General features: G+C 40.6%; 1 protein-coding gene across 1 annotated transcript in view; it reads right to left on the bottom strand.

Annotated features, from left to right (window-relative positions):
* JAK1 (Janus kinase 1) overlaps positions 1-13758 on the bottom strand; it is a 169851-nt gene that overhangs the window by 88693 nt on the left and 67400 nt on the right. The window contains 1 exon segment of the mRNA XM_029618043.1: positions 8068-8191. Coding sequence (XP_029473903.1) covers positions 8068-8191 — 124 coding nt within the window.

The following is a 13758-nucleotide window of genomic DNA, read 5'->3' as shown; positions in this document are numbered from 1 at the left end:
TATTACAATCTCTAACAATACACTTGCAAGGATAACATTGGATCTTAAAGAAATACAATTTTTCCTCCTTTCCTGTGTAGTTCAAGCAAAGTCTGGAAAAATATGAATCGTTTGTCTCAAAAAAAAAAGTGAGGAGAAATTCCTGAAGAATCTCCACATTACTTCACTGATGTCATGCTCAGAAATAAAGGAAACTAATAAAGTAGATCGCTCTATTATCTAAAAAATCAGATAAATTATCAGCAATATTGAAAGTAACTGGCCGAGAATACTGAGCATTAGATCCATGATTTACAGGAAGGAAAAAAACCTTACTGATTAGGGGAAATCTCAGAATCAAACTGAAGGACTTTCAAAAAATATTTTTTAAAGGTAGTAAATGGAGTTTCTCCCATCACTTTAGGAAAATTGAGGAATTGAGGATTGAAGATTTAAGTGTCTGACATGGTTTTCCAAAAACTCCAATCATTGAGACAAAGTATTAGACTCTTTAACACAGACATATTGAAAGCTTGTATGTCTTTAATAGCAGATTACATTCTAAACATCTTTTCTTGAATATCAACAATTTGTGAGTCACACTTTGTCTTCAAAAAGTTAATTTTATTAGAGAGGAAGTCAGTCTTTTTATTACAATCTTTCAAGGAGCTACCAAAGCCCACTAATAGATCCCAAATGGCATCCAACAATACAACTGCCGGCTTGTTGATTAGAAAGGAGAACTCGCTGGGGGAGTCTTGTTGGACCAATCTCACATTGTCTATCAATGTTGATTCAGTCGTTGGAAAAAATTCTCCCTGATCCATTGCCGGTGAGGAGGACAAACAGACAGCAAAACTCTCTCCCCCAGATTCCTCTAGCAGAGATAATCTGGGGGACCCTCCTGACCCCCACAAAACTTGCCAAAAGTCCCTGGTGGTCCAGCGGGGGTCCAGGAGTGACCTCCTGCACTCGGGCCGTCGGCTGCCGGTATTCAAAATAGCGCCGATAGCCTTTGCCCTTACTATGTCACAGGGGCTACTGCTGCCATTGGTCGGCCCCTGTCACATGGTAGGAGCACAAGATGGCGCCAGCAGCCGACAGAGAGAGGGCAGAAGACACTCCGGAACCCCCAGGGAATTTAGGCAAGTCTTGGGGGGGGGGGTCAGGAGGGTGGGGGGGTTGTTTAAAATTGCCATTTCAACGGCCGAATGATTCGGCCGCGATTTGTTGTATTCGTGGGAAATCGCGATACGTTTCACGACGCAACGAATACAACGAATCTGGCCATATACGTTGTGGATTCACGATACGTTGCAAACGAATGCACACCCCTAATGATGATTCTCATTTTAAAAATGTTCTGTGCTTTACATGTAGTTTTATACTTTTCCAATACTTTTCCTGATGATAATTTTAATAATGTTCTGTTTTTAGATTACTACTTTATTTTTTATTTTGATGATTGTGTTTTATTGAGTTTATTGTTTACTGATTTTTATAATGCACCTGGAGCACTGTTATGGGAAAGCATGCCATAAATTAAACTGTCATGTCCAAGATCGCAACAGAAGGGGCCATGAAGGAAGGGTTTTGGATAGGAGGGAGCGCAGTCATAAATGGGGTGCAGAATCAGAGGGAGAAGAGTTGGGAATAGCCCATGGGGGAAGGAAGTATAGGAGAGGGAGGAGATGGATCATGAGGGGAAGGCAGTGGGACGGCAAAGAGTCAAGAAGAGGCCATAGAACTGTGGAATAAGAGAGAGAAGCGCATGGAAGGGCCATGGGGTTAAGGGAGAGGAGGGAGAGGAGCCAGAAAGGGGCCACAGGGGATCGGGGAGTAAGAGACAGAAGACTTGAAAATGGGCCATGGGGAAAAAGATAGGAAGGAGAGGATTTGGAAAGGGGCCACAGGGGAAATGGGGCAAAAGAAGGGCGGAGGTGGTTCCGTGATCAGGGACTTCATCCCAGGTTTCTGCCCTGGGTTCCAGCATGTCTAAAACCAGACCTGGTTCATTGACATTTCACAAAGAGAATGCTGCAGCACTTCAGTAATTCTTTGCATCTGCCCATTTTTATTTTCTAATCTGGAACAGTATCCAACAGTGAAATCTGCATCTCCATCCAGTGTTCTTTATGGGATAGAAAGGAGAAGAGGACTAGAGCATAAAGATATTAGACATGGGTAAACTTTAAACTATTTAAGTTTATGATGGGGGGGGGGGAGGGAATGGGTAGGGGAAAGTTGAGGACTATCAGGACCATCAGTATCTAGGTCTCAAGGCAGTGATGTGCTTGTGAGGTAAAGTTGATAGCCACATTCTCTATGTGCAACCCATGCTTTCAAGAAGAACATACGGAAGAAACAGTCACAAAAGAGGCTTTCTTTATAGGCAATGACTTGTAGAAGGATCTCTGTTCATCAATAGAACCATTATTTGAAAAAGGCAAGGAAGCACAGGAGAATAAGAAACTTTCCCTCATAAAACATATTGCTAAAAAAAAATTTTCACACACATGAAATTACTGTTACACATTTGGGTTCTTCTCCCTTTCCTGCCAGTGGCATTATGTAACTAAGGAGGATTCATGCATAAAGGACCAACACATTTTATTTCATATATACAGTTTCACAACAAGCAGGGATGCTGCAGGCAGTACCTGCTACTCACAGACTGTTCTCTCTGTCCCAAAACAAGGGCACTTCAGTTTTTCAATGCTATACTTCCCCACATCCCTGGGGATTTGGCACAGTCCAGTTGCTTGTGCCTGCTCCACAGCATACTGGTTGACTTATGATGGTGCTCAGGCATGGGTATTTCCAGGTATGGCTGGATGCCATTGGCCTACTTAGGTACAGATGCCCATTCCGGTGCTGTTAATGGCTGGGACTCTCAGCTTCTTCACCGGGGTGTCTCCCCCACCCATCCTCTCCTACAGAGCTTCAGGCTTTCCTGCCTTTAACACTGACAGTTCTTAACTGCCTATGAATAAACAATAAACTAACAATCTATTCAGCACATTTACATTACATGTCTGCTCCTCTTGCCTGTCCGGGTGTCTCCCTGTCCTCATCCTCCTAGCAGGCTCTTCTCTTGCCCCATTGGCTGTGTTGCCTGCCCTAAGTCTGCATACACTCATAGGCAGGGAGCTAAAGGGTGAGCTATAGGAGCTAGGGGATCTGTGCTTGCGGCATGGGAAGCAAGAGGAAGCAGGGGAGAGACACAACAGCAGCAACAGTGGCTGCAAAGTTGCAGAGGCATGCTTGCTGTTACCCAGGTTTACAATACTATTTTTTCCCAGTTATATAATATTGTTACACTGTGTTATGCAAACCCATAAATAAAACTTTGTAGGGTTATAAATCAGGCTTAACTGCTGTGCTCAATTAAAGTTCAGTGACTGATTCTGATTTCAGAAATCTTGTTTTCTGTTTTCAGAGATGTTTTTGATGCCAAAAATGAAAAATATGTCTTATCCAGTTTTCACTAGCGTTTCTGACCTATAAAAATCTCAGTTATAACAATAAACAATCATATTGTAATTGAGAGGGAAACAGAGGCAGTCAGGAAGACAATCAGAGCAAATAAAATTGATCAGATGAAAAATAGCCTGAAAACAGACTGAATGAGTCTCTAGGCACAGCTCTGGGAGAGGGAGGGACTGGACTCCACCCCTATCAAGGAAAAGACCTTGAAAAACAAGTCCAGAGAAGAGGAAGACATATCAGCTTGGGAGCAAGGAGGGAAAGCTGGCAGCTGCCAGGGAAGAGAGCAGGGACTACTGTTGGGAGATATCAGAGGAAGTCCAGACTTAAACCAGGAACACCCAAATCCAAATAGTTACCAGGCCACATAGTCAGAGTTTATCCAATTTCATTTTGGGAAGAAGAGGGAGTAATGTCCCAGAATCAGAACTAATAAGACTAAATTAAGCACATTTACTAACAAATGCAGCTTACAGTCAGCATGGTTACTCTCATACTTGTTAATACTATCCCCAAAACCAAGGATGTAGTATAAACAGAACTGAAATAGTAGGAATCCTGGTCAGGATTACTAGGATATGTCTCCCCAGAACATTACAGGGGGTAGTCTGAGCTAGGGGTTAAGAGTGGAAGCAGAATTCACATAAAATTAGTTTTTTGTTTTATGTTGACAACTGCTTCTGAATACCCCAACTCTAAGGAGCAAGAATAAAGAAAGACTTTGAAGATATACATAAGAACTGCCATACTGGGTCAGACCAAGGATCCATCTTTTCCAACATTGGCCAATCCAGGTCACAAGTACTTGGCAGGATCCCAAACGGTAGATAGATTCCCTGCTGCTAACATGTGGGGATAAATAGTGGCATTTCCCAAGTCTATTTGTTTAATAACAGTTTAAGGACTTCTCCAAAACTTGTCCAAACTTTTTAAAATCTAGCTACACTAACTGCCTTTACCACATCCTCTGGCAATGAATTTCAGAGCTTAACTGTGCATAAAGTGAAAAATAATTTTCTCTGATTTGTTTTTAATGTGCTGTTTACTAACTTCATGAAGTTGGACATATGTTTCCTGAGGGAACCACAGAGGAAACGGATAAGAGGGAACTGACAAAAAAGGCCAAAAAAGAAGCACCAACAACCCTGGGCCATTTCACACATACATTTTTACAAAAGCAAATATTAAATAATGTTATGACATTGTATTTGGCATTAATATAGTAAAATGACAAATGACAACCTACAAGACAGGTTAATTTAGATTCCATTAAACTTTATTTGTGAGGTAAAAAAAAACCTTGTGTATTCAAACAGGGGAACAGACTTGATTGTATTTTGGAAATTCAAAACACTGACGACACCCCTATTTAAGAAAGAAAGTAGAAGAGTTTCAACCCAATTACTTGAATTAGGCTTGAAGATTCAAAGGGTAGAAAAGGCAAAAACCTAAGCGGTCACTCCCCAGTATCACAAAAGCCTATCCTGGTAATACCAATAAGGCACACTCTGGACTGTTGATGATCAATGCGCATACACTTAAAAAAAGACCAAAGGATTGTGAAGCTGCCACTGGGGAAACTAAAGCCCCTATTCCAAAATACAAGTAAAAGGAACTTATATTTAAAAAATAAATTTAAAACAAAAAGTCTTCTCTTGAAGTGTACTTGAATGTAAGAGAATCAGTTATATCAAAGCGTTGATTTGACTGAAATTCTACTAATATTATGATCACCTACCTACCCTCAAAACACTATTGAGATATACTACTGATCATAGAGGATATGTTAAATATTTGCTACTCTTTCTGAAGATATGGATGGAAATCGTATATCCCCAAAAAACTAAACCTAATCCTGTAGAGAAAAGAGAAAATGAAATCAGCACAACTCTGCCAGCAACACAATTTTACAGCAGCCGAATCCATCTCATATCAACTGTAGTCATCCTGCCCTCTGAAGCTCCATTAACCCCACCAACAAGGATTTCCAGAAATTATAATATTTGTACTGGAAATGCATGGCCACAGCACAACAGAACTCTAAAATCAATAAAACAACATATTAATACAACTCTTGAACAACAATATGTTATTAAATCACTACAACATATGCAGTAGATTTGTCCTTAAAAGAATGAGTTCATGGCAACATCATCAATATTCTCAGTCCAGTTATAGATGTTTGCAAGGGAATTTAAGTTCCTCCTGCCTGCAACCAAACCCCTCTAACAGCTGGATGTAGAGTGGCCATCGAAACCACTGAGTGTGTCTCTGTTTTGTTTTCATAATGATTAGGGACCTTCATTTTTGGATTTTATTTTTTTAAACTTTTCCTTATTTTATTATGACAAGAACAAATACAGGAAAAAGTCAATGGAAAAATGTAACTCATTTTTCTGAGTAAATAGCAGAGTTTATTGTGATGAACAGAAGCAAGGACAATAAAGCAATATTAAACAAATTCTTCCACTTGTCTCCTCAGCAGTATCCCTATCTCTTCCTCTATCGGAGTAAAAAGAGTGTAACATTTAGCCTATTTGAATGAGAGTTATGCCCTTCCATAAAAAATTTTCTTGAAAGTAGTAACACCTAATTCATAAGTAATAACACCTAGTTCATAAATCTAAATATATTTTTTGGGGGTTGGATTTATTGGTTTAGTATAATTTGCTCATTTCACATGGTGTTACTCTTACTACTTATTTCTATAGTGCTACTAGACGTACACAGTGCTCTAGAAATGCACATAAGAGAGAGCATCCTTTATCTGCAGGGCTTACAATCTAGTCAAGATAAACATATAGAACACAGTTTACTGTCAAATTCATGTTAAAAATATTATACAAAGAGTGCCAAGGATTCCTATACAAGGAATCTTACAAAACCAAAGTAGGATCCTACTGTATGTTGCGACCGTCACTGCCCGACGTCTCCACTCCGCCCACCTTACTTCTTTTGCGACTCCCTTTTTGGTTGATGGAAGTTTGGCTGCTGCGGCGTCATCTTGCCATTCTCCTCCGGTGTCACCGGACCGGCTAGACGCTGCCTTCTGCCATGTTCTCCTGAAGCCTAAGGGCGCGCGCGCGGCGCGGCCCCGACTCAAGTACTAGCTGTGGCACAAACCTCAGAGGCGTCCCCCTGAGATGACGTCATCCTCACCGGATACTTAAGGTCTTTTGTTTTGCTAGCTATTCAAGTTAGCAAAGGTTTAGGTTAAGGTTTCATACGTTTACCTAGCTTCCTCCAGGTATCGCTGCAGATGGGATTCGCTCTCCGCATACCTTGCTACTCTGCCTCCTCGGACTTTACCAGGGGTACCCGCTCCTCGGGGGACTCGCTCTCTCTCTTGCTTTTCAGATCACAGTCTGGAATCGGTACTCGCTCCTCGAGGGCCCATGTTCCCGGACCTGGTACTGAATACTACTTCTGCCAGGAAGTCACCGCTGCCTACAACACCAGTGAGTTACCATCTCTCTCTCAGAGCTTTGCCTGGAACCAGGTACTCGCTCCTCAAGGGCCTACTTCATTCCAGCCCCTGGGCTGCTTCAAGAGACTATTGTGTGAGTGTTACCATCAAGGTTCTGTTCCTGGACTCTGCATACTCTGCCTACTTACTATATTCAGTTTCTCTACAGCTCAGCCATCCTGGGATCGCTGTTCCAGTGCTTGAGGGACTACAGCCCAGATGGGCTCTTCCAGCTCACTACTGCCACCTCTGGTGGTTCTCTATACAGTTTAATAAAAGATCTAGTGTGTGTCTGCCTCCCAACTCTGAGCCTGACCGGTGGCCCCTCTTGGGATCTTCCCCCATGGGCATGGTCATCTGCCACTGGCCCAAAGATCCACCCACAATTATCACAAATAATAACGCTGCCCAAGAGAAATTTCTAAAGCGAAGATCAAAGCCAAAGGACAATGGCTATAAAATCATTGAGAGCAACTGATTCTAGCTTGATGTTACCCAGGTAGAGAGTCCATCAAGCTAGGCTGAGAGAACACTGCACAAATCTCATCTTTGAGTGAGTTTCCTCACTCCGAAGGTCATCAAATCTTCACAAGAGACCACTGTTCTGTTCATATGTCTCCCTTTGAATGTCAAAGTGGCCCCTAACCCCCTACACTAATACCTAAACCACTCCTCAAGTTACTAGGTGGGCCTCCCATAGGGATATAAATACCTATCTAGGGAGAGGACATTATGGCTAGTCAGTCTCTCTCTCTCTCTCTCTCTCTCTCTCACAGCTGGCTCTGGGAACTTCAAACCTACTAAAACAGGCCTTTGAGGAGACATCTTGAAATGCACATTGTAGTTAAAGCCGTGCAATAAGACTTTGCAAAATTGTAAGCCCACTCCTCCTCTTTTTCGGATTTGCATCGCACCATATGATATGGTGCTATCACATGCATTAAGCCCTTAACGCATGCGAAAACACCTTAGCTCATTTTGATAAATGAGGGGGTTAAGTTGTCACTGAATCCTCAGCAAACACAAGCCATACTATGGTGAAATCTGTCGTTACATCACTAATACAAAAGCAGAAAACTATAGGACAGCTTAACAAAGCCTCTTTTTATAAATGCATTATTTACTTTCATACATACCTCATACGATAATGCAATCTGAGAGATATTTTATCATCTATTTTAAAGATGTGATTTGGTGCATACCACAGATTTTTACTCTCTTCATATAAGGCAAACAAGTTGTGACATAATGGAGATATACCTGTTAAAATGAGAAAAAAATATCAATTTCAAAGAAATAAATCCTAAGCAAAAATTAAACTAAAGCATCCAAGTGTATGGTATAACATGTATGTTCATTACATATGTTGTGCCATGAGGACCATAATCATATTGAACAGAACATGCAATTTACCTTTTCCCTATAACATTTCTGCAAGGAAAGTAAAAAAATGGACTTTGAGAGCACATCATAAAAACAGACTAATTTCTTGCCTTTTTCTATCAAGCAGATGTTTTGAGAAAGTAAAGTTGCTTAACTATAATGGATGTTCTCCATAGACAGAGGACACAGCCACACAAGTGGGTGATTTATCAATGGCACCAAGGGCACGCTCTCTCAGAGATCAAAAAGGTTTCCACGCATCTGACCTGCACCTCTCCTCAGTCTTTTCCCTTGATGAGCTTCAAGTCTACAGGGAGAAGGGAAGCATTGTGTGGCTGATTTGTCCTATCTATAGAGAACACCCATTACAAGTAAGTAACTTCCATTTCTCCATGGACAAGCAAGATGAAATTCAGCCACATAAGAGGGGATTCCCTGGCTGAGGGTAGCATGAAATAGCTTTTTTTTTTATAAGTAATAAGCACCCCAGGGAAAAGCAGATGGTGGGCGTGTTGAAGCTGTAAGTTTATAAGATTTTATTTATTTATTTGATTCATATTCTGCCTTTCAGACACTTCAAAGCAGATTACATTCAGGTTTAGGTATTTCCCTGTCACCAGGGGACTCTTTATACCTGAGGCAATAGAAGGTGAAGTGACTTACATAAGGTCACAAAGAGCGGCAGCGGGATTTAAACCCTGGCTTCCCTGGTTTGCTCTAACCACTAGGAGAGTCTTGCTGTAGAAGTAGTGCTTTACAAAAGTGTGAACATTGGACTAGGTTGCAGCTTTGCAGTTGCTATTGAAGTTGCAGTTGCTCTAACCTGATAAGTTTTACCCTTACTGGGAAGGTTTACTACTACTAAATCCTGATAACAAAAAGTAATGTAATCAAACAACCAAGAAGAAAAGATTACTTTCCTACTGCATAGCTATATTCCATATTCTTTAACATGATAATTAGTATCTCTACTTCAACAAGGTAATTTCTTCAACGTTGCAAAAGCCGTTCCTATTTCACACCATTAATTGGCATTCTTGTTCTCTATGTTAAATTCCTAGCCCCTTTTTCTCTGTTCCAAGTTGGGTAATTCCCTTGTTTTATTGTAACTGCAATGGTTTTATCAGCACCTGTTAATGTTTATTATTATCATTTAAATATTATTATTTTGTGTTCCTGCACCTCTTGTTAATTGTAAACCGGCATGATGCGATTCTCATCGCGAATGCCGGTATAGAAAAACTTTAAATAAATAAATAAAATAAATTCATTGGGATCATAAGAGATGAACAATTGAAAAGATTTCCTGTGAGACTTTGATCTCTCAAAGTAGAAAAGTAAGGCTCTTCTGCAATCTAAAGTATGGAACGTTTGTTCTGCCCTATTATTATGAGGCCTTAGGAACTATGGATTGAACTAATCTGTTTTTGAACATTTGAGTATATGGAGGATCTTCTACTAGAGCCTGGAGTTCACCTTCTCCTCAAGAAGTGACTGCTACGAAAAATATAACTTTCCAAGTCAGAAATCTGAGGTCATTAGGTCATTAGACTCAAATGGAGGATATCTCAGACTTGATAAAACTAGACTGAGGTCCCATTGAGCTGGAGATTCTTTTATTAGTGGATGAAGATGAAAAAGAACTTTAATAAATCTCACCACTAGTGAAATGCGGGATACTGGTAGATCTTCAGAAGGATGTTGATATGCTAAGACAGGGCTTAGTGGATTCTGACTGAATTAGATTTCAATGCTGAGTTGGAAAGATGAAGAAGATATTGTGATAAAGTGGATGTTTCACATCAAAAAGAGTTTTGGTTTTGAGATTTATATAAATAGAGAATCTCTTCCATCTGAAACTGTAAGATAATCTCATACACTGCTTTTTGCTGCTAGTAAAACTGTTTTGATATCCAATGAGAAGGCCATGACTTCTAAGATTTGGTGCTCAACATCTATGCTGGTAGCACTAGAGAACAAAGGTTGGTGTGAAAGAGAGACCTGTTGTATTGGGTTAGAAGATATAGAAAGATTCTGAGGTGAATGGTTGAATTATTACTAGTCTTTGAAGCCAATAAACCAGACTTGGCATGGCTAAACAGGAGCTATTAGAATAATTTCCCCTTGCCTTTTCATAGAAATGTTTTGGTAAGCAATGGAACTGGAGGAATCGTATACATTAGACCTTCTGATTAAGAAACTGCAAATGGATCTAATGCCGTGGCAATCTGGTCTGGTCACATGGAACAATACATTGGAAGTTTGTGATTAAAGGGAGCTGCAAAAAGATCCACTTGAGGAGTTCCCCATCACTGAAAAATGTCTAGAAGGGTTTCATCATGGAGAGACTACTCATGAGGTTGATAACTCAAGGAAACTGGTAAAACACTGAATTCTCCTGGCAGATGTGTGGCAAAGAGGTGTATATTCCTATCTACTGCCCAAGTCCATATCTTGAGTGCTTCCTGGCATAGCCTTAGAGATCCTGTCCTTCCTTGCTTGTTTTATAGTTCATCACTACCAGATTATCTGTTTGGATCTGAAACACATGAATGGTTTGAAAGCTATGAGGGCTATGAAGATGGCTTTTTAATTCCAGAACATTTATGTGTCACTTTTGTTCTGATTTAGTCCATGTGCCCTGAGAACAAAGTCTATCTAGATGTGCTCCCTATATTTCACTGGAAGCATCCATGGTCAAGGTTATTTGAACCTGAGGAGGATGATGTGGCTGAGTTCTTCTTTTGCAGTAAGCCAAGGTTCTTTTACAGTCTAAGGTATGAAGGGCTTTCTCGCATTCATATACGTGTGGCCTTGGGTAGAATGTAGGTAATATGATGGCTTAATTAATAAGGAATGCAGAAAACTTTGGGTGTGTGAGGAGCACCACTCTGTTGTGGATGATTTACATATAAGGCATATAATGAACTAAAGCCTGGTTTGCTGACTCTTCTGGTGAATGTTACTGCCACAAAGAATATTACTTTCCCAGTTAGAAACTTGAGAGAAGCCGATTCCAATGGTTCAACTGACAGCTTCATCAAGTCCCATGGAACAGGTCATTTCACAACTGAAGGTGTAGTATGTCATAAGCCTTTCATGAACTTGGAAACTAATGGATGAGTGGAGATAGGTTTACCCTCGTTGTGAGTATGGTAAGCTGCTATGGCCTTAAGATGTACCCTTACTGATGAGATGCTATGTCCTGAAGCAGAAAGAGAGCAGACAGCTCACTAACTCCTAGATCACCCATGAAAAAAAAGGGGCGGGGCAATAGTGAGCAGGTGGCCGAATCGCTACCAGCCCCTCATTTAACTAAACCCCACCCAGACTCCTCCCCTTTCCCTCATTTAAATTTTAACGTCGCGATAATGGCCCATCACGATTTGAAAAATGACCCTATAAATCATTTATTTATTTATGTGTATACTGTCACTCTGTATTAAATCTTGGCGGTTCACAACAAAATTAAAAGACTACAAAAAATAGATATATTAATTAACAACAAATATAATACAAATCATGTTACTTCATATTATCTTAAACCCTCAGCCTATCAATACAGAAGAAAAATATCTCTCTCTCAAAAATTACTGCTATCGTATGCCAGTTAGAAAAGCCAGGTCTTAGTTTCTTTTTTTTATCTATTTGCACGCAAATGGATCCAAGGTATTGTGTTGACACCATGTGGAGAAACTTTTCCATTTAAAACTGTAGAATCTTCTAATTGATGGATGTCTGGCAGACACTGTTATGTCTTCAACCTGCATGAGTAAGGATAATTCAGTGATCATTAAGCATTCAACATCCAAGCTGCAAATTATGGGAAGGAAGGTTCAGATGAAATAGCCTACCTTCTTTTTGAGTTAATAAGGATGAATCCAATCTGAAAGGGATCAGAATACTGCTGGACAGCTGTATTAGTTATGTGAACCAAACTTGTTTGGTTCATGCTGAATGCTAGGGCCTGGACTTTGAGCACTCTTTGCAAAATTAACATAGAAATACAGAAACATACAAATGATGGCAGAAAAGGACCAAATGGTCCACCCAGTCTGCCCAGCAAGCTTATGGTAGTATCTGCTCCACTGTGCAGGTCACCCCCATGTTTACAGATTCTGAGACCGTAAAACTTGGGCCCTCGTAGGTTGCTGTTTGAATCCAATTCCCCGTTACCCCTTGCCATTGAAGTAGAGAACAATATTGAGTTGCATCAAAAGTTTCAGGCTTATAGGTTAAAGACAGTAGCAGCCGCATCAGCAAGTTACCCCCATACTTATTGGTTTCCCCAAACTGTAGAAGTAGGGGCCCTCATTGGTTGCTGTCTGAATCTAATTCCCCTTTTCCCCTGCCATTGAAGCAGAGAGCAATAATGAAGTTGCATAAACAGTATGAAGGCTTATTGGTTATGGGTAGAACTGCTACACCAGCAAGTTACCCGCATGCACTCATTTCTTCATTTCCTTCCTGTAGTCTTTAGGGATCCACGGTTTTTATCCCATGCCCCTTTGAATTCTTTCACTGTTTTCGTATTCACCACTTCCTCCAGAAGGGCATTCCAGGCATTAGCCACCCTCTCTGTGAAGAAATATTTCCTGATGTTGGTTCTGAGTATTTCTTCCTGGAGTTTCATTTCATGACCCCTAGTTCTACTGAATTCTTTCCATCAGAAAAAGTTTGCCGATTGTGCATCATTAAAAAACCTTTCAGGTATCTGGAGTTTTGTATCATATCTCCCCTGCACCTCCTCTCTTCCAGTGTATACATATTCAAATCCTTTAGCCTCTCCTCATAGATCTTCTCATACAAACCTCCACACCATGTTGATTGCTCTTCTCTGGACCACTTTCATATTGTTTTTGTCCCTTCTAAAATATGGATTCCAGAACTGAGCACAGTACTCCAAGTGAGGCCTCACCAAGGACCTGATCAAAAGCATCACCACCTCCTTTTTCTTACTGGTTATTCCTCTCTCTACAGCCCAGCATTATTCTAGCTTTAGGTATTGCCATATCACAATGCTTCGCCATCTTCAGTTCTCCAGACACTATTACCCCAAGACCCCTCTCTTGGTCTGTGCACAACAGTCTTTTATCCCCCATCACATATAACTCTTTTGGATTACCGCACCCCAGATGCATGACTCTGCACTTCTTGGCATTGAATCTCAGCTGCAAAGTCTTCGAACACTCTTCAAGCTTTCTTAAATCACTTTTCATTCACTGATACTCCTTCAGGCTTCTCCATTCTTTTGCAGATCTTAGTATCATCTGCAAATAGACAAATTTTACCTTCTATCCCTTCCGCAATGTCACTTACAAAGATATTGAACAGAACCGGTCCCAATACTGAAACCTGTGGCACTCCACTTAACACAGTTTTCTCTTCGGAGTAGGTTCCATTTACAATTACACTCTGCTTTCTTTCAGTCAACCAGTTTGTAA

This window comes from Rhinatrema bivittatum, chromosome 10, assembly GCF_901001135.1.
Source record: "Rhinatrema bivittatum chromosome 10, aRhiBiv1.1, whole genome shotgun sequence".
Taxonomy (NCBI): Eukaryota; Metazoa; Chordata; class Amphibia; order Gymnophiona; family Rhinatrematidae; genus Rhinatrema; species Rhinatrema bivittatum.
This window is presented reverse-complemented; position numbering and strand designations above follow the sequence as displayed.